At 40.3% G+C, this 21181-nt stretch overlaps 1 protein-coding gene across 2 annotated transcripts in view; it reads left to right on the top strand.

Moving 5' to 3' along the window:
- Positions 1 to 21181, top strand: part of phip (pleckstrin homology domain interacting protein) — a 48011-nt gene that overhangs the window by 11773 nt on the left and 15057 nt on the right. For both annotated transcript variants that reach the window (XM_034150388.1, XM_034150387.1), the window contains exons 9-25: positions 4457 to 4557; positions 4750 to 4820; positions 5151 to 5251; positions 5857 to 5897; positions 6412 to 6510; positions 7357 to 7513; positions 9815 to 9949; positions 13224 to 13352; positions 14072 to 14297; positions 14857 to 14979; positions 16187 to 16370; positions 16460 to 16562; positions 16674 to 16808; positions 18022 to 18119; positions 18249 to 18456; positions 19055 to 19165; positions 19429 to 19536. In XM_034150388.1, the coding sequence (XP_034006279.1) occupies positions 4457 to 4557; positions 4750 to 4820; positions 5151 to 5251; positions 5857 to 5897; positions 6412 to 6510; positions 7357 to 7513; positions 9815 to 9949; positions 13224 to 13352; positions 14072 to 14297; positions 14857 to 14979; positions 16187 to 16370; positions 16460 to 16562; positions 16674 to 16808; positions 18022 to 18119; positions 18249 to 18456; positions 19055 to 19165; positions 19429 to 19536 (2130 nt within the window). The remainder of the gene's footprint in view (positions 1 to 4456; positions 4558 to 4749; positions 4821 to 5150; positions 5252 to 5856; positions 5898 to 6411; positions 6511 to 7356; positions 7514 to 9814; positions 9950 to 13223; positions 13353 to 14071; positions 14298 to 14856; positions 14980 to 16186; positions 16371 to 16459; positions 16563 to 16673; positions 16809 to 18021; positions 18120 to 18248; positions 18457 to 19054; positions 19166 to 19428; positions 19537 to 21181) is intronic.

Here is a 21181-nt window from a genome sequence, read left to right as displayed (position 1 = left end):
TGAGTAACATTTTGAGTGCAGGACTTTTACAGTAACAGAGTATTCCTACACAAGATCTGAGTACTTCTTCCATCTCTGTCTGATTTCAAACTCTTCCATTAACACCCTGAGTAAGTTTGCAACTGTGTGTTTTACTCCACTTTGTTGTAAATAAAACTGCAGCAGCTTGACCACAGAGCGTGAACGTTGTGATCAGCTGATTTTGCGCAGTTCTCCAGTGTGTGCCCGGGGCACAGAATGTGCACAGGGGAGTCTCCCACTGCAGCCAGTTGGCGGAGTTTTGGCACAATTCTGTTGTTCATACCGACGTTAACCCTGCCTGTGCACACGGTGAACAACTCTGTCAACCAGTGATCTAAGCCTCTGCCTCCTGTAAAGCTTCAGAGGTCCGTCGGTTATGTCCTGCGCGGCTCGCCCAGCTCCAGTTCAATCAGTCATAGAAAGTCCGAAGATTTTTAGCAGGGAGCGAAACAGCAACGTAGCTGCTTAATGTCTTTGTTTTTTTTTACATGTCTAGTAGTTTACTCCATTGAGTGTTTACAAGAAACACGTGTCAGTGTTTCCCCTAGGATGGAGTCACAGCAGCGGTGCTAAGGCACGTGGGCCCAGCATAATGTGAGCGCGGAGCGCGTGGAATTTATTAGTGTGTGCGTGTGCGAAGTGCGCCCCGCCAATTTGTTCCTATGTGTCTGCCAGCACAAGAAAGGCTCTTGAGGCCTAGTACCAGGGCCGGTTCTAGACAATTTGCTGCCCTAGGCGAGATTTTATATATAAAGAATACATGAAAAATCTCTACAAAAGACAAATACACTACAAAAACAGAAACTTATTGACATAGGTAATAGACGTCAAAATGGCTTCAAATGTATTCAGTATTGTATGAACATGTTTTAATTGGGGGGTGGACGTCACATCTTCTAGGGGGGTCCGCGGGTCTGCCCCCCCGGGAAGATGTTTTTGAACATTTTAAAGTAAAATGCTTCAATCTGGTGCACTTTGAGCACACAATTACTAGAGACCTGATCTAGGGGAACTCTAAACACCCATATGAAAAAGATCGGTTTACATTTTAATAGAGATGTCCCAATCCGATCACGTGATCGGGGATCGGAGCCGATCACGTGATTTTCAAAAGATCGGAATCGGGAGAAAAAAATCGGGGATCGGAATGTTTTTTTTTTTTTTTTTTTTTTTTTTTTATATTTTTTTTTAATAGTTGTATTTAATGTTACAAAACAAAAATGACCATGTTCACGTCTTAAAGTCATCCTGAGGCCTTAGTTTTGGTTTAAAATTACACAACATCATGTATGTGTTGCTTCTTTTGGGCTTGTTTTCATAGACCTGGTTGCTTATTTCTCTCAAATCTGGCAACAGAGTGGGCGCAGTGTCTAATAGTAGCAGTAAGCTAACAAGAGGCTACGTTCAGCTGGTGCCTCGGGAGTCGGGACAGAGAAAATGTCAGGAGTTTGGAAGTATTATAAAATTGAAAGCGAAGGCAGTGTAACAGCCAGATGCAATGTTTGCAAGGCGGAGGTTCCGCGTGGTGGAAAGAACAGAGTTACGTTCAACACGACCAATCTAATACAAACACCAACAACAACACGACGAGTACACAGCGGCCACTCAGGTAACGGCACTGAAACAACCGACACTTTCAGAGACTTTTAAAAGGAAAGAGAAACTGCCCCAGAACAGTGAAAAGGCCAAAAAAATAACAGCCAAGATAGCTGAATTCATCGCGTTGGATGATCAGCCGTTATCTGTTACCTTTTTTTTCTCTTAATGCATTGCATAAAGATCGGATCGGGAAAAATCGGTATCGGCAGATTGTCAAAATCAAATGATCGGAATCGGATCGGGAGCAAAAAAAGGTGATCGGGACATCCCTACATTTTAATAATCAATAAATATGTGAACATAACCAATAACCTACCATAGCCAATAACAAATAAATGTAACTTATTTTATTTTTGTTGTTCATTTATATCTTATTTTACCTAGTTAACATTTATTTATTTATGCATATTTTTTTTGTATCTCTCCAACTTTAAACGATATTTTTGGTTTACTGTCCTATAGTATACATTGGAATGATTTCAAACCTGTTTTTATTTATCCTAATAATTATAAAGGACTGCCTTGGTACCAAACAACAGCGCCGGTACCGGTGCGCCCTCTCTCTCTCCCTCGCTCATTCTCTCGCTCCCACTTTGGCTGTGAGCTGCGGGCGCCTGATAAGCCAACATCCCCCACTTTCATCACTTACAGCGCCCATCGTACAGGGCAAATGAAAAGTGTAACCGGGGTGAAAAGGGTGTTACATTTACTTAATTATGAATATTGTTACATCAAGGCCAAAAATTAGGATGAGCGCCAACGGTCAAAAATGTTTTTTCCCCTCCCAGAGCTACCAGCGCAGCGCCCCCCAGATCTGGCGCCCCTATGCCAAAAATCGGCCCTGCCAGTACATACAGTGGCAATGTCTCAAGATTTAGCAAAAATACACCTTTATTGAACATACAGTAACACAAATACTACAAATCCACATAACAAACAATCAAAAATGAAAAAGGGTCGCCACTTATTATTATTTTATAAGCGTAGTGCATAATGGCTGCGCCGCCGCTATTTGTATATAGGGAAACACTGCGTGTAGATGAAATATGTGTTTTGTTTTGAGGTATGCAAAGGCGCGTAGTGACACAAGTGACATTACGTAATTCAGATTTGTGCCGTACCTGCGTACCAGTTATGTGCGCCCCTGCCTATTATGATTGTTAGGGTTATCCATTTTCTGTAGTGTGTTATATAGGTTTTTGTGCATGTAAATGGTTTGCAAAGGCTATAATCCCTGTGTACTCACACTCTCCCCCCCTGACTGAAACGCCTCCATTGAACTCCTTTGTTTACTTCAGTAACATAATGACATCACTGTGTAACACTCAAGCTTCTATTGGCTAGCGCTCCAACACATTGTATGTGACAGACTAAGGCTGCCTTTACACGGGAACGTTTGCGTTTATGCACAGTATGCGTTTTCAAAAAAGTCTTCCGTTCACATGCATTCGTTTAATTTAACGTGTCTGTTCACACGAGACCGCTGGAAACGCTGTAGTACATATGCCAGGCCTGTAAGTGGCGCTGTACTTCCACACGAGACCGCTCGAAAGCGCTGGACACGCTGTAGTACATATGCCGGGACTGTAAGTGGTGCTGTAACTTCCGCCACAAAATACACCAAAAGCAGCGAAGAAGACCCCGGAGCATGGTTGCCATGGCTGCCCTTCTGTTTATGCCCCGCGGTGGATTTAGCAACATGTAGTAGTTCATGTAATTCTCCATGTCCACTTGTTGCTGATGGTTGTGGTAGAGGAGCTGTAGATTTTGCACTAACATCTGATCTGTAGCATGGTCGAGCTGTAGATGTTGTACTAACATCTGTAGCATGGTCAGTAGCAGTAGCACTAGCAGTAGCTACTGACAGTAGCTACTGACCATGCTACAGCAGTGAGCAGCAGAGGTGGGGAGAGGCGGGGCTATGGCTTCATCTATCGGGAAATGATCGTATAGAGGCGATTACACGGAGCCGTTTGACCCCCCAGAGCGTTCCGTTTGCAAATCTATCCACCTTGGGACCCGTTATCGTTTGTGGGGTCCGTTTCTATCGTTTTGTTACGGCCTCGTGTAAATAAAAGGGCTATACGCAAGAGAAACTATGCGGATACAACCCGTTTCGTTCTCGTGTGAAGGGGGTCTAAGTGGCTGGACATCTCTAAGCGGTTGACCAATCACAACAGAGCCGGCCAGATAACCATTCAGAGCAGACTGGGCTCTGGTTTCAGACAGAGGGTGAAAAGAGGTGCTGCAGCACAGGCAGTATGAGAAAAATAAAGACCTTTTGAACATTAAAGCATGGAGACATTTCACAGTAGAGGCACAACATTAAAATACAGTATGAACCTGATAATGATTCTTATATAAAGAGAACACTCTAACGTGTGGGCAAAAGATGGCATGACAGACTATTATCCACATTTACAAACAGGAATGTCCATAATGGCTCCAATTGTTTATGGATGATGCAGGTGTTATTTAATGTTGTTTGTTTTCACTTTCCCTGCTCTGTCCTTGGCATAGAGCCTCGTGCTCTTTGTTCCTGCTGAAAACATGAATCATAAAAATAATACATAAATATTAGCTTCATTTGTTTCTAAGATTACTATCAATTCAATATTTGCTATTGAGCTTTTAGTTTTGCTTTGATATTCTATGTATCCGTGTAGCTATGTGTTTTAAGGTTGTATGCTAATCGCTCTCCTCTCCCGACACAGTTGTGGATGCTTTATAAGCTAATGTGGGTTAATTATCCTTTCTTTTTTTGGCTGCAGTGTTAGCATCTCCTGCTGACTGCCCATTACACTCAGTTGTAACCCCTAATTGGTTGTCTTTGCAGTTTTCCCCTCTCTGCTGCGGCTCAAAGCGCTACCTCTCCTCCACTGGAGCTGACGGCACCATCTGCTTCTGGCAGTGGGATGCACGCACGCTGAAGTTTTGGTGAGAAACACAAATGGTGAAAATACTAGTTAAATGGGATTTATTTGTTATCCCGAAAATTAAATATAGTTATGTACAAGACAACATAAGAAGGAAGCGGACATCTGCTGACATGTTCTACTAAAAACATACAAACTCTTTTCATTCCATTTCCGTCCGTTTCATTTTGTATCTGCTTGTGTGTGTGTGCAGTCAGAGGCCCAGTAAATTCACGGAGCGTTCCAGGCCTGGCGTCCAGATGATCTGCTCCTCATTCAGTGCAGGTGGGCGGCAACCACTTTTGATTTTCATGCATGCTTTGAGACCACCTAAAGGCAAACAGCAGCTGAAAAAATGTGCAGAATAACTGAAGAGCAACACAGCCACACACAAATGGGCCTTCTGCTTTTCCATAAATGTGGAATGACTCTGCTTATTGAGGTTAAATTGACCATGAATGAAGTTTCTTTTTGCACAAAGTTTGCCCTCACTAATACAAGAAAAAGCGTTTGTTTCACCATAGCTTGATCTTTGAAGTGTATATTATAATTTTTTTAATGGAAGTATCGGGTATTGAGTGTTGATAATTCTGACCCGTTATGTTTTTTGTGCAGGTGGTATGTTCCTGGCCACAGGAAGCACGGATCACATCATCAGAGTGTACTACTTTGGCTTAGGCCAACCAGAGAAGATCTCTGAACTTGAGTCCCATACTGTAAGTCAACATAATGCTTTTTATTGATTAAAATGTGTTTTATTAACTATATACAGTATGTTACAGTACAGTACAGTGCTTAGATATTGACAATTAACATGGTTATAGTCCAACTTGGGAATAGTAGTTATAATATAAATAACTCAAGGCCCACTTACTTGCTTTTATCCCAGCTGTATTTCATGGACTTCTTCAGCAGATGGAGTTTCCTCGGTTGTCTTTGAGAGTGTGTTTCATCATTCTCCATGACAACTAAGCAAACTTCATCAACTGAAGAAGATGGTAAGATGCAGTTGAAAGCTCTGGAGAGAGCTAGTAAGATGACTTTGAGTTAAAGAAAATATTTTAATGAAAGAAATGATCCATTAGGTTATACTGTACATAGGGATGGAAAGGATCACCAAACGTATTGCAAAGGCATAGGAAATATTTAGTTGTATTGTCTATTTAAAAATGTTCTTTTATTAAAAAAAATCTTAGCACCAATAGTTTTACTTTAGTGTTGATGTCTATGATATAGCTAGTAATACACAAAGAAGTTGTCTAGCAGAGGTAATGCTTGTTAATTATTGCGTTGTTTTGACTCCTATATTTTCCTTACCCAGGACAAAGTCGACAGCATCCAGTTCTCACATTGCAGTGACAGGTAGGTTCAAACTGTGTGTGTGCGTGTGTGTGTGTATTAGCCACATAATAAGTGAAGTCAATTTTTGTGTGTGCTCCGCTGTTTGTGGATATGGAACCTGGGGGTGTTGTTATGTGAATGATGCCGTCAGCAGAAACACCACCTTTACTTACTCTCTGATACACACTTTATTACACTCCCCCCCCCCCCCACACACACACACACACACACACACACACACACACGCTTGCACATATCATGCGCTCTCTCAGTGTTAAATTGCCTGTGCCTGTGTGGAGTTTGCAGAAAAACAAGCTCAGCTAATTCCCCTGGGTTGCTGTAATCTCAGCAGCGAAGGAGTGTCTAAGCAGAGAAGGAGGGGTGGAGGAGATGCAGAAGAAAGGGGGGGGGGGGACAATTAGTACATGCAGATAGATAAAAGCGCTTATTGTGTTGCAAAGCGCGTCTATAGAAATGTTTTATTTACAGTTCATGAATCTGTGTTTCCTAATGTGTGTGTGTGTGTGTGTGGTAGGTTTGTGAGCGGCAGCAGGGACGGTACAGCGCGGATCTGGCAGCTGCAGCCTCAGGGGTGGAGGAGCATTCTGCTGGACATGCAGACCAAATTACCCGGGTATGATTGTGTGTGCTCGGCTGTCAAAGTCTGGCTTTTTTTCTTCTTCTTTTTTTTACCAGCACTGCTGGACTCACAGCTCAGAGTCGTGGGTTGGGATGTCACTCTAAATTTGACAAAAATTAATCATGCTGTATACTCAAGTCCCAGACATATTGAGTGTGAATACTCCCATTGTAGACTATGCACCATTAGGAAGTGAAAACATTTATTTATTGTCCCTTTTTACCAGCTGCAAAATGCTTTTCTTGCAATCTTTTTTAACTGCATTTATTTTTTTAAATGCACAATCTATATGATATAAATAATGAAGTTGAAAAAATAACACTTTCACACCTGTTGCATTAATGTGTCAAAGTGATTGATTACTGCTCCCAGGCAGAATATTGATTTATAGAACGCATAAGTGAATTAATGGAGGTGACACTGATGAGCTATTTAAGTACTTCTGAATTAACTCAACATACAGCAATAATTGCAGATTCAGAGATAACCTGGTTATCTTAAAATTTTTTTTTAATTGTTTATAATAATGGCATTGAAGCTTGGATATCATGAAAAGAAAAACACACTGGGAGAGAGTTGAATGGACTTAAATATTTAGGTTACAAATAAATGTTATAATGTTCTTGATGCGCTATTTAAACAGAAACAGCACATGTTGTGAACAAGGAGCTTAAACATTAATTGAGTCAAAAAAATTGACTGAATTGTTTCTTGATTTTTATAACATTTCAACCATTTCAAAATATGTTGTGTAGTTGCGCCTTTATGTATTTATTTGAGTTATAAAGTAAAACACTTTTGTCTCAAACATGACATCCGTGTATCACATCCTCTCTTCAGGAAGTACAACCCTCCTCCGCTGGAAGACAAAGTGACCAAGCTGAAGGTTACCATGGTAGCATGGGATCGCCATGACGGCACCGTGATCACAGCAGCTAACAACCTGACACTGAAGGTGTGGAACTCCACCACCGGGAACCTCGTGCACGTACTCATGGTATGTGGTGATTCAACACATGCCAACACAGAGCATGTGACATATAGAACAATGTAGGGCTGTGCGATTATGGCAAAAATCATAATCACGATTATTTGGGTCAATAATTGATATCACGATTATTAAATACGATTATTCATTGACTTTGAAAAAATCTATTTATTGAACTTTAAAACAAATACAAATAATAATTTGAACAGTATCTTTTTAACTGTTGATTACCCTGAACGTATAATTCAACTGAAAAACCAATACAAAAATAAATAAAATAAATGATACATTTAAATAAATAATATCAAAATAATAAATACCAATAAACAAGATCAACAAATATTTTGGAGCGCACTTCCCCAAGCTACTAAACATATATAAATACTAGGGCTGTCAGTCGATTAAAATATTTAATCGCGATTAATCGCATGATTGTCCATAGTTAATCGCGATTAATCGCAAATTAATCGCACATTTTTTATCTGTTCTAAATGTACCTTAGAGGGATATTTTTCAAGTTTTTAATACTCTTATCAACATATGAGTGGACAACTATGCTTTATATGTTTGTTTATTATCATTTGAACAATGACAAATATTCTCATGAATATTAAACACAACAACCTCTGAACATTACAAATATTCGATTCAACCTGGAACCTCTCTCATACAATAATACAATACAAAGTGTGTGTGTGTGTGTGTGTGTGTGTGTGTGTGTGTGTGTGTGTGCGCGTGTGTGTGTGTGTGTGTGTGTGTGTGTGTGTGTGTGTGTGTGTGTGTGTGTGTGTGTGTGTGTGTGTGTGTGTGTGTGTGTGTGTGTGTGTGTGTGTGTGTGGTGTGTGTGTGTGTGTGTGTGTGTGTGTGTGTGTGTGTGTGTGTGTGTGTGTGTGTGTGTGTGTGTGTGGTGTGTGTGTGTGTGTGTGTGTGTGGTGTGTGTGTGTGTGTGTGTGTGTGTGTGTGTGTGTGTGTGAGAGAGAATGTGGAGAGCTGCCTGGACGCTGCAATCATGTTGCGCGCACTATCCGTGCTGAGTGTGCTGACTTTTCGTACAATGTCCCACTGTCTGGCTACCTGCATAAAGTCAAGTGCTCGGCGCAGTTGTCGGCGAAATGTCATTGAAACAGCTCCTTATATCCGTTAGCGCAGCTAGCTAGCACCAGATGCTAACAACAACAACAGGTAAGGTGTGCCTCGCTCGCGCGAGTCGCGCCACACATACACACATACACACATACACACATACACACATACACACATACACACATACACACATACACACATACACACATACACACACACCCTCCCGGTCCTCCCGATGGCCAGTCCGGGCCTGCCGGTGAGCGTGGAAGTGTGATCTGCCACAAGCGGGCGGCAGGTGCGGGGCTGTAAGCATCAGCTTGTAGATGGTATTTTAAACTCGATGCGCTCTGAAACTACGGGGCGGCCGAGGACAAAAAATACACATGCGTTAATCGCGTTAAAATAATTAGTGGCGTTAATTTTTTTTTGCGTTAACGCGTTATTAACGCGTTAACTTGACAGCCCTAATAAATACAAATAAATGAGACCAAAATTAATTGGATCAAATATGTTGCAGTGCACTGTCACAACCTAGCAAAGCAAAATAATTGTTTTTTTCGTAATTGTGGCAGGCCAAAATCGTAATTGCGATTAAAATACGATTAATTGCACAGCCCTAGAACAATGCAATACAAAAGTAATACAGCATTTACATTTTTGTGTGTATTTGTTCCTCTCATTTAGCTTTCATCTTACTCGGAACATAAACAATAGAAATAGATGGGAAATAAGAGTTCCTTACCAACCAATAATTACATTAACATTGAAAATAAGGCCTTATTTAAAAGCCTTAAACATGAATTCAACATTAATTAGGAAAATATTGTCTCCTAAATCTTTGTTCATAGATTTTCTTGAACTGAACAAATATATATTATATCACCCTTGGCCTTTAAATCTTTTTATAGAGAATTCTAAAATCTATAAGTTTGAATAGAAATGACAAATGTAATTGTAATGGTTCTTTGTCAGTGTAACTTATACTTTACTTTTTCTTACTTCAGACACATCATCTATTGCAATGTGTTTAAAACCAGACATAAAAAAAGAAATGGGGTCACTGCTAAAAACAGAATATGAATAGCAAAAACAGTAATGTGCTTTAAGAGACATAAAGGATGCCTGATTTATAACTAGGTCAAAATGCACAAAACCACAAGATTTGAGAAAAAACACTGAGGATGTTCGTGTCTCTTCATCAAGATGTTCATGTTTTTTTAATGACAGGGTCATGAGGATGAGGTGTTTGTCCTGGAGCCACACCCCTTTGATCCCAGGATCCTGTTCTCAGCGGGGCATGATGGGAACTGCATTGTGTGGGACCTGGCCAGAGGAGTGAAGATCCGCTCTTATTTCAACATGGTGAGACCCTCGGCCACCCTGTGTGTCTCATTGCCTCTCACTCTCTGCGTTATCTCTGACTGAATTCACTACATCCTGATTTGGTCCTCCTCACATGTGAAACAGAGGTCTTGTTTTCTAATGCAGTAGACGGATAAGCTTTCAAAATAAGTCTTTACCTCCTTTTCCCACAACACATTTGTTTTCCTTTCCTTTCTCAGTGTCAGTCTTTCTCTCATTATTTCCCTCTCACTGTTACCCCCCTCCATCATTGCTTTCACTTTCTCTTCTCTTAGCTTTCGTACCTCTCTCACTTCCACGCTGGCATTTCCTCTTCCATTTAATACACTGTGTGTGGCATGAATGCAGGGTAGAGCTAAATCTTGACACCACACTGAAGCACAGTGTACATATTCACCTAGGGGTTTAATCATTGCAGACACTGCTGTATTTCCTGTGTATCTATGGTTACCAAGTGAGGTATTAATCACAGTCCGGGAACAAGTGACTCACTCTGTGTGCTGTTTAGTGGATTGTGTTGTTTGATGACACCAAGTGTGATGGGAAATGGCACACATTTAAATCTGAAACTAATAATGAAACGTTTGCTATATAGCGGCCCCTGTTGAGGACATAAGAGACTATTATAGGATTAGGGTGAAAGCTAAATATCAATAAATGTAGTGTTAATGTACAGTATTGTAAGAGCAGCACAGGTAGAAAGGAATCATAAGAGTTAACTATCTGACTCTAAAGTGAGCCACCATGAGATACAGCACAACGTCTGTTGAGTTTATTTAATTGACTTTAATTAGTTTCCATTTACATGAGGAAGAATGTGCTCTTTTTCTCTTAAAAGTAACAAAGTCTTGCAACTCAAATATCTAATTTCCCTTCTGTGGAAGTGTTCGCTAGGCACATCTTTCCAGAAATGTCCTAAATGGGTAATACTCTTTCTTATCCAGAGGTGGGAGAAGTACTCAGTTATTGTACTTAAGTTAAAGAAGAATTATTCTTATAATGATTGATCATTAAAGTGTTATCACAACTGGTAAAGGTGCAGCTAGTTTTAATGAGGCGTGTGGCGCAGTGGGTAGTGCGTTGGTGTTCGGTTCAGGGGAGCACAGGTTCAAACCCCACTGCAGTCAGCATGTTGTTGTGTCCCTGGGCAAGACACTTCACCCCAAATTGCTCCTGTGGGGATTGCCCACAGTATTGAGTATGTAAGTCGCTTTGGATAAAAGCGTCTAACAAGTAACATGTAATGTAATGTAATGTAATGACTTTTATACTGCAGGGTAGCTTGTGAATTTACTCCAGGTGGAACTAAAGTCTGATTTAAGAGTTGATTATATCTCATCATTAATCCAGATCTGTAAAGGTATTAAATACATTTAGTGGAGTAAAAGTACACCATTTACCTCTGAATTGTAGTGAAGTAGAAGTACAAAGTAGCATAACATGGAAATACTCAAGTAAAGTACAAGTACCTCAAAATTGTACAGTTCTAGAGTAAATGTACTATGTTACTTCCCACCTCTGTTCTTGTCGTACTATATTTTGTCTTTGGCCGCTAAAGGAAAAGAAAGTAGTCCCATGTGCCCAAAGAGTAAATAAAGTATGCAAGGAGAATTCATCCATTTAAAAAAATATGGACTTTGACCATTAATGAAAGTATTTTTAATTTGATTTTAACATTTAAAACCTACACAGTACACACAACACTCAATATGATATTTGTGCAAAAACTGGTAAATGGAGCCGAGCATTGAAGCCAGTTCAAGCCGAGTTGCCTGTTACTTTTACATGGGACATATCTTCTCACTGCATCATGTAACGAACATGACGATGTGTTGAAACTAGGGCTGTCAGTCGATTAAAATATTTAATCGCGATTAATCGCATGATTGTCCATAGTTAATCGCGATTAATCGCAAATTAATCGCACATTTTTTATCTGTTCTAAATGTACCTTAGAGGGATATCTTTCAAGTTTTTAATACTCTTATCAACATTTGAGTGGACAAATATGCTTTATATGTTTGTTTATTATCATTTGAACAATGACAAATATTCTCATGAATATTAAACACAACAACCTGAACATTACAAATATTCGCCTCAATTCAACCTGGAACCTCTCTCATACAATAATACTGTGTGTGTGTGTGTGTGTGTGTGTGTGGTGTGTGTGTGTGTGTGTGTGTGTGTGTGTGTGTGTGTGTGTGTGTGTGTGTGTGTGTGTGTGTGTGTGTGTGTGTGTGTGTGTGTGTGTGTGTGTGTGTGTGTGTGTGTGTGTGTGTGTGTGTGTGTGTTGTGTGTGTGTGTGTGTGTGTGTGTTGTGTGTGTGTGTGTGTGTGTAGACACTGTGATGAATCGTTGGAGCTATGTGCAGCTCAAGGCATATATGCTCGAATGGGAGCTGCCTGGACGCTGCAATCATGTTGCGCGTACGATCCGTACTGAGTGTGCTGACTTTTCGTACAATGTCCCACTGTCTGGCTACCTGCATTAAGTCAAGTGCTCGGCGCAGTTGTCGGCGAAATGTCATTGAAACAGCTCCTTAAATCCGTTAGCGCAGCTAGCTAGCACCAGATGCTAACAACAACAACACGTAAGGTGTGCCTCGCTCGCGCGAATCGCGCCACACATACACACTCCCTCCCGGTCCTCCCGATGGCCAGTCCGGGCCTGCCGGTGAGCGTGGAAGTGTGGTCTGCCACAAGCGGGCGGCAGGAGCGAGGCTGTCAGCATCAGCTTGTCGATGGTATTTTACACTCGATGCGCTCTGAAACTACGGCGGCCGAGGACAAAAAATACACATGCGTTAATCGCGTTAAAATAATTAGTGGCGTTAATTTTTTTTTGCGTTAACGCGTTATTAACGCGTTAACTTGACAGCCCTAGTTGAAACCAACTCTCACTGCTCATTCTGACTTTGCCAAGTCTGCAGCAAAACTATTACAAGTTGTTTCAGATCAGTACTTCCTTTTTTGATTGAAAAGGGGAAAAAGATGCTCATTCTTATAAAACGATCTCTTTCTGTGATTGAATGAAGCTTTTATAAGAGTGAAGAAGTACCTACGGCACAAACTAAAGGCCCCCGTTTTTTTTTATGTTGAGGAAGTTTCAGTTTCTGCAGGTGTTGCTTTGACATTACTGACATGTTGAGTCAAATGTGTCCAGTTTTTACCATTGTTAAGGTTGCTTGGAATTCCCCTTGAAAATCCTACTATGATTTACCGTGTGCCTCCATTTCCCTATCTCCCTATCTCTCCCCCCCCTCTGTGGATAGATCGAGGGCCAAGGGCACGGAGCGCTGTTTGACTGCAAATGTAGTCCAGATGGGCAACATTTTGCAGCCACAGACTCCCATGGACACCTGCTCATCTTTGGCTTCGGCTCCAGTAGCAGATATGACAAGGTAATGCAGCAGGCTTTTCTCTTTTCCTTTTCCCTTCAACCTGTCTCCTAAACTTCAAAAGGTGAACAGAAAAACAATAAGCAGATACAAAACATTCAAAATAAAAACTAATTGAGAAAGAAAATACAGGCAATAGTTTTTCTCATGGTTTTCTCAAGACAAAGAAAATAAATATATATAAATACATAAAAGAAAACACTGTTATACCCATTGTGTTGAATCTAGGCATCACTGTAAAAGCCCAAGGGGAGGATCGTGAGCCTCATATAAAGAATACATTAGGAGCAGGGGGATATCAAATCAAATGGTAATAATGAATGTATATCATGTACTGATGCTAGATCCAAAATGTGATTGAAAAAGCAATATGGACTAGTGTTTTATTCCAATTAAAGGAAGCAGAATATTTGTTAAAGGCTTAATATGTGTACAAATATGTTGTTGGGTAAGGACTTTCTTAAAAGAAGTCACACCATAATCATTGCATTTTTTTTAATTGATAATAATCATAAATCAGAAGGTGAGGAAAACTCACCAGGTTTAAAATAAATTAAATTACACTAGAAAAGCTTCAAATGTAAACCTATTTTATATTTATACACCTACATGCAATGTATAATGTAATTTACTAACATAATTGTAAATGAAATAATGAATACTTCTCTCCTCATTAGAATCCTATTGAGTAAATGCTCCATGTTTATTCTCCCGTGCTTCAGATTGCCGACCAGATGTTCTTCCACACCGACTACCGGCCGCTGATCAGAGACGCCAACAATTACGTGCTGGACGAGCAGACCCAGCAGGCGCCCCACCTCATGCCCCCTCCCTTCCTGGTGGATGTGGACGGAAACCCCCACCCCCCCAGATACCAGCGGCTGGTACCCGGCAGGGAGGGCTGCAGGAGCGAGCAGCTCATCCCGCAGATGGGGGTCACTTCCTCAGGTACAGAGGCTTAAAGAAGAACTCAGACCCTCTGGGAGTATCTCCTCTCGGCGTGATCTGAGGGCAAGAACTCAGTTGTACTTCTACGCTTTCCCTCAGATCACATCTTTACCTGGGGGCCTTCTGTCAGCTGATCAAAGGCTCTTTTGTCTAGCAGATCACACCGCTCTTATAGCCTGACAAGAGTTTTGATCTCTTCTCAAATGTGCTTAATGAGACGCTTTAACTGAAACAACACCGAATTGGCAATTCAAACCTGAATAATAAGGCAGTTTAAAGTCTTGGCAGGGAGGCAAACAGGAGCAATTGTTTATGAAAAGCATTAATAGCGCACCGTGGAGGCAGGTGAAGATGCAAGAGGGGAAAGATGATTTTATTTTGAGACAAAATGACTCCATGTTTCCCAGTTACAGAATACTGCCCTGCTGTCGGCAATTAAAAAGCCTCGACTAGAAATAAAAATGAATGCAATGGAGAAATGTGTACATCCAGTTGTTATGAGACATTTGCGGTTGATGGTCTCATCTATCTTTCTGGTTCTCTTCTCTCTTAACTCCAGGCCTGAACCAAGTGGTGAGTGAGCAGGCGGCGGAAGGGCCCAGTCCTCTGGATTCCATGATTCAGAGGCTGCAGCAGGAGCAGGACCAGAGACTGGGAGGCAATGACACCAGGTCCAACAGAGGTAAGACTGCGTCATGACAGGAAGCTCATTCTGCTGGAGTGTCGGCAGCGTCTCAAAAGCAGCCTTTGTTTCCACCTGTATGGGTAGAGCAGCAAGGACATTATCAAAATTGTGTGTTGCTAACTTCATCTTTAAAGCAGGTTTAAACAAGCTGAGAAATATTTGCTACCATTATAGACACATGCATTTCCTAACATTCGGTCTACCTACCTATGCTGTAAAATGTATTATCTCTTCGATTTACACACGGCATCTATTGCACGTCTGTCCGTCCTGGGAGAGGGATCCCTCGCCTGTTGCTCTCCCTGAGGTTTCTCCCATTTTTTCCCTTTAAACTGTGGGGTTTTTTCTCCGGAAGTTTTTCCTTGTACGATGTGAGGGTCTAAGGACAGAGGGTGTCGTTTTTTCTCATACTGATATTCTGAACAAACTGTGCTGTTGTATTAGCTGTAAAATGTCTTTACTGTAGGGTATTTTTATTATTTGTACAGCACTTTGGCTCGACCAAAAATCGTTTATAAATGTGCTATATAAATAAAACTTGATTTGATTTGATTTGATTTGAAAGATGCAGTCAGCATTACCAACTATAATTGTACCTCCCCCAACATGTAACTACAGGAGAGAAAGTGGTAGAATAAATTATAACTAAAAATTAATTAATTAATAAAAAGCTATAAAATATATATAATAAATAAATCATAAAACTCACACCAAATTGTATAATGTACTGTGTGAAAAGTGCAACTAGCAAAACAATTAGAATAATATTTAATTTATCAAATTAACAAAAAAAAATTAAATTTGGAGTTTGATTTGTTCAAATGTAATTTGCAAAAATCATTATTTGCAAAAGTGCCAAAAAATGTAATTCATTGATTTGTCTATCAACACTATTCGGGAACTATCTCTTTCAATTATTAATGGTTAAAGTGTCCAGTAAACAAATCAAATATTTGCTGGTTCCAGGTTCCCAGAGCTTTCTTTGTCATAGGTGAAAGAGACGGAATGTATTTTGCAATCGAAATAATTCACATTATTCTGACACTTAAGCGATAAAACAATTGGTCTAGTGATGCTCACACTAATTGGCATATTAATCGTTTATCAATAATCTTGAGTTCCAGACAATTTAATCCTTACATGCTGCTGACAAATTGAAAGCTCTGTTTTATGTTCTCTGTCTTTCTCTCCTCTCTCCCCTCAGGATCCGTGGGTTCTCCCACAGAGGTGCACTCCCCGCCCAACGTGGGTCTGCGGCGCAGCGGGCAGATCGAGGGCGTGCGCCAGATGCACAGCAACGCCCCGCGCAGCCAGATGGCCACAGAGGGAGACCTGGTGGCCTGGAGCCGCAGGGTGCTGGTGCCTGAGCTGGAGAACGCCTCCGTCAGGTAACACACGCTCACAGAGAGGAAGAGTTTCCGGAGGTGATCATATTAAAGCAAGCCATGACGTGTGTGTGTGTCTGTTTCTTGTGTAGGAGACAGATTACCTGGCGTGAGGCTAAAGGAGAGGAGGAGATCAATATTTATCAGTCAGAAAGGAGGAGACGCACCATCCACTCCCTCCCTAAGGAGAGCAGGGTGAGTGAACTTACACACATTACTTTTGTACAGGAACACAATATTTATATCACTTTTTTTCATTCATGACTCTTTAATTTATTTAGAGATTCTTGTTGAATTGTTCTTCAGGTTAATCCGACATCAGAGTCAGTGGATGAGGGAAGGAAGAGCCAGGGTAACCACGGATACCACACGCGCGCCGCTATGGAGGAGACCAGCCGACAGAGCGCAGAGGCTGCTGATGACGATGACAGCGCCTCAGAGGTAGAAAAAAATGGTTACTGTTTTCTTTTGAATTCAGTTTCATATTTGATGGAGCTTTAGTAAGCCCTTTTCTAAAACACAGGTGACTCTGAATAATAGATCTGTGTTATACAGGTCCATTCCAGGGACTTTTATCAGGCAGTAAGATCTTTTCTTTATTTTGATTCATTTTGTTGGCTCTTCTGATTTGGTAATTTTACACTGGTTCTCTTCCAGCCCAATTTCAGATTAGCAGATTTCTCCACAAACCCTCTGTTCAGACTTTGCTAGCATGTTAACCTTTAGCTGCCCCTAGGGACTTTAGCACTTAGAACTATTATGGAATACTAGTACATTTAAATGTAAAACGTAGTTAGATAGAAAAATCTAACCAATTTCAAAGGTTCTTAAAGAAAATTCTTTATAAAGTTCAGATAAAAACTGATATCTCTATGTGTGTAAACGTGAGTTTACATGTATGAATGAATTAAATCTTACACTGATGACTTACACTAACTTCTAAGATGTAAGCTTATAGATTTTTTGGTTAATTTGGTAATTTACAGTGGTAAAGAATCCAATGTTTTCATCGCTTTAGTCTATACCAGGGGTGTCAAACTCAAATACACAGTGGGCCAAAATAAAAAAATCGGTACTAGTCGAGGGCCGGACTGGTTCAATGTTTATTGCAAAACGAAATGAACTTATTGTACATATTAAACCTGGAACTAACAAAACTTAAATTATTGCCTATAAAAACAACATTAAACATTAAATAATCAGTTGCATTCATTTCTTATGGCTCTATCTGCAGCTTTTCCAGAGTCATTTCTTATGATTACATTTTTCCACAGGCCAACAACAGCTTCAAAAAAACTATTTCCCTCAAAGAGAAAACCAAACATGCCCTGTTGTCGCAAGAAAGAAAGTGCAGTACATAGTACATCCACTAAAACTCAGTGTGCTGCTCTGTGATGCTAGTTCAAGCAGATACTTGGCATCTCATCTTGGGTGCAAGGTCATCAATGTTTGGGGTCAGGCTCTGAGCTGAGGAAATCCTCAGGATGGAGTGAAGGTGTGCGTGCTATATACCGGCGGGCCAGATCTAATAGTAATGAAAAATGATCCTGTGGGCCGAAATTAAATCCACCAAGGGCCTTGAGTTTGACACATGTGGTTTAAGTAATTATTGTTAACCTTGGGGGTTCTAACATAAAACAATATGGGTTCCCAGGGAGAGCTGGATGTTCGTCAAATCAATGGGCATTCCTCCGATGAGGAGAAGGAGGAGCAGCAAAAAGAGCCCTGGCCGGAAGACCACAGTAGTTCAAGGTAAGACACAGTCCTGTTTATCAAACACATGAATCATATCTCCTACAGAAACATGCACACACCACATAGAAACAGAAACACAATCACATACATCTGTGTATTTCATCTTCTCTGTTGATGTGTTCACAGTGACTACTCCAGTGATTACTCCGATTGGACAGCCGACGCAGGGATCAACCTTGAGCCGCCTAAGAAGAGTGTGAGAGTGAAAAAGAAAAGCAGCAGCTCAGAGGAAGACGGAGAGAAGAAGAGGGACGGGAAGAAGGATAGAAAGAAGGACAAGGTCGACAAAGACGACGCAGTACCAAAGAAGAAGCAGCCAAAGGAGAAGAGGAAGGTTAGTCAATAGTTATAATCATTATTTGTTAGTGGGTTTTGCAATAGCATACAATTGTGATATCAGAACAAAAATGTAGGAGGAACAATTTTCACTGTAAATATAAAAATCAACAATTCAAATATTGCTGAACACCAAAGTAACTAAGGCCATAAACTAATTAAAGAAAACAGCTGACACAAATACTACTACTAATTATAAATAAAAAAACAGCAGCACTTCCTCCTCCCAACGACAATCCCAATGTTGGTGCCATTCCAAAGTGCAAAACTTTAATCAGGAATGATGAGGAAATGTATCCTCTTAGCAAATTGGAAAAATGGGCCCCATGTTTTCCCAAATGCATTTGAACAGCTGTTCCGGGAAAATCTGATCTTTAACTTCAATAAAAAACATTTTATCCAGTGTGTTTCAGATGGTAGCTTTCCATTTATGAAATAATTCTTTTTTTTACCTATCATCCATTTGCACTAATACAATGAGACAGTATTTTAAAAGCAATTCATAAATCACACAAATAAATGAAAAGGCTGAATATTCCACCTCAAATCTATCAAAGATCTGTACCTGAATATGTGTTTCCTTGTGTGTCATTCAGAGGTCAGATCTCCAGGAGCAAGGGCTAACTCTGGAGGAGTGGCTTCCCTCCGCCTGGATCACGGACACGGTCCCCCGCAGATGTCCTTACATACCCCAGATGGGAGACGAGGTACACGCCGCCTGCTTCTGTTACACTAACCTCACCACATGTCTGCTAATACCAAAACACTGGCTCATGTTTAACATAGCAACAAGAATAGTCTGCACCAAAGTTAGCGTCCCCCCGAGGCTGCATCTGCCATTACATACACACACAAAAAAGGGGCACATTGACATTGCTATCCTAAGCAGATACTCAATTCCAGAAAAAATGTGCATAATGTCCAGAAATATGAATAAGACACAATGAAAATGATGTGTGTTTGTTTGCAGTTATACTACTTCAGACAGGGCCACGAGGCCTACGTGGAGATGGCCAGACAAAAAAAGATTTACAGCATCAACCCTAAGAAGCAGCCCTGGCAAAAGATGGAGCTACGGGTAAGGAACTGATGATTTTAAACTTTAGTATTGTTTGAAGAAGCAAAACATAAATAGACCACATGGCTGGTCACCTATCCATTCATATGAACTATTCACATCTTAAACTGCACTGTAACTTTTATTCATGTATGTTTTCTTTGAATGTTTCTTTTATTATCTTTGCTTTTTAATGACTGTTTTTAAATGCCATTTTCTTAATGTCTTTCATTTTTGTAAAGCACTTTGAATTGCCTTGTGTTGAAAGGTGCTATATAATTAAACTTGCCTTGCCTTGCCTTACACATGTTATAAAGATGGAAATACATGTCAGGTAATACAGTAACAATCAGTAAAAGGGTCAAAAACAAACGATGCAATACTCATTTATCAACATGTTTCTTTAGCGCAAAAGTATTTATCTCCATACTCTCCATATCTCCAGTCAGTGTATTACGGTTGTAGGCAGTCCAAGAAAAAATCTGCAAGGGGCTTAATACGGGACTACACGCATTGAAGCGCACATACAAATCTCCTCCATTACTTGCGTGCGTTTGACCATTTATTCTTCCACAAAACAGGTACAATACATTCCAATACCAGTAAGTGTGGGTGTAATGGCGAGTGCAAGTGGAAGTGCGATGGATATTGATGTTAAAAATTGCAGTCAACAGAAAATGTTGCTTCCCCACTCACTGTCCACTCTCTCTCCATGCAAAACCAAAGTGAGCAGGTGAATGTAGCCAGGTTAAACCACCACTACATTTGCCCTAAGCTCCAGCTCCACCACCAATAACGAGTACAAAATTACTTATATTTGGCTGTTTGTTGGAGGTTCGGTCTTGGTACATGTTCATATGACCCTTTCTGCTAATGAAGTCTAATATCTGGGTAAGGAACAGATTGACTTTGTCACATTAAAAACCCTGAAGTATCTAGAGACTCATATTGTCTCTTTATGTGTGCACTCACACCTTACACTAGGAAGAACCATTTAAAAATATCAGAGAAGAGCCAGAAATCAATACAGTACACTTGACACATAGGAATAATTTTTTTACAGTTGAATTAATAGCAAATCATTAAAAACATAAAATAAATATGTTCAGACACATCTTTTTTTTGATGATGTTTTCAAAGTAAGAGCTTAAAAGGTCAGGGTAGTGGAGCTAAAAATAGAATGACACACATTCTCCATGGGAATGCATAGCAGGAATTGAAGCACAGTTGCAAGCTACAATGGTCTAAAATCCACACAAAGTATTAGAGTGCTAACAACTTAGCAATATTATTCCTTCACTACTTTCCTTTAAACTTAAATCCCTTTTTTTCCAAACTAAAAATATACTACTAAAAGAGAAATGTCTGCAGAGAACATCTTTTGATCCCTGTAAATGAAATAGATTTAAAAAAAAAAAACATTAAAGTAACAGCTTAAGGGATTGCAGTTACACTTGGTATATTTCTGTTCCCATGTGTGGAGACATAAATAGAAATTCCTTTGCAGGAGGCGGACCATAATGCATTGCAGGGCGCAGTGTGCACCTTCAGAATATATTGCTGTAGTTTGTAATGCAGGTTTCTCTTCTGTATCTTCTACTTTTATTTGAACAAACAGACATGGCGACAATAAAGCATTATTCTCTTCAGCCTCAACCTCTAAGCA

Source organism: Trematomus bernacchii, unplaced genomic scaffold (genome assembly GCF_902827165.1).
Source record: "Trematomus bernacchii unplaced genomic scaffold, fTreBer1.1, whole genome shotgun sequence".
NCBI lineage: Eukaryota > Metazoa > Chordata > Actinopteri > Perciformes > Nototheniidae > Trematomus > Trematomus bernacchii.
Note: the sequence above shows the minus strand (reverse complement) of the source record. Positions and strands in the feature narration are given on the sequence as shown.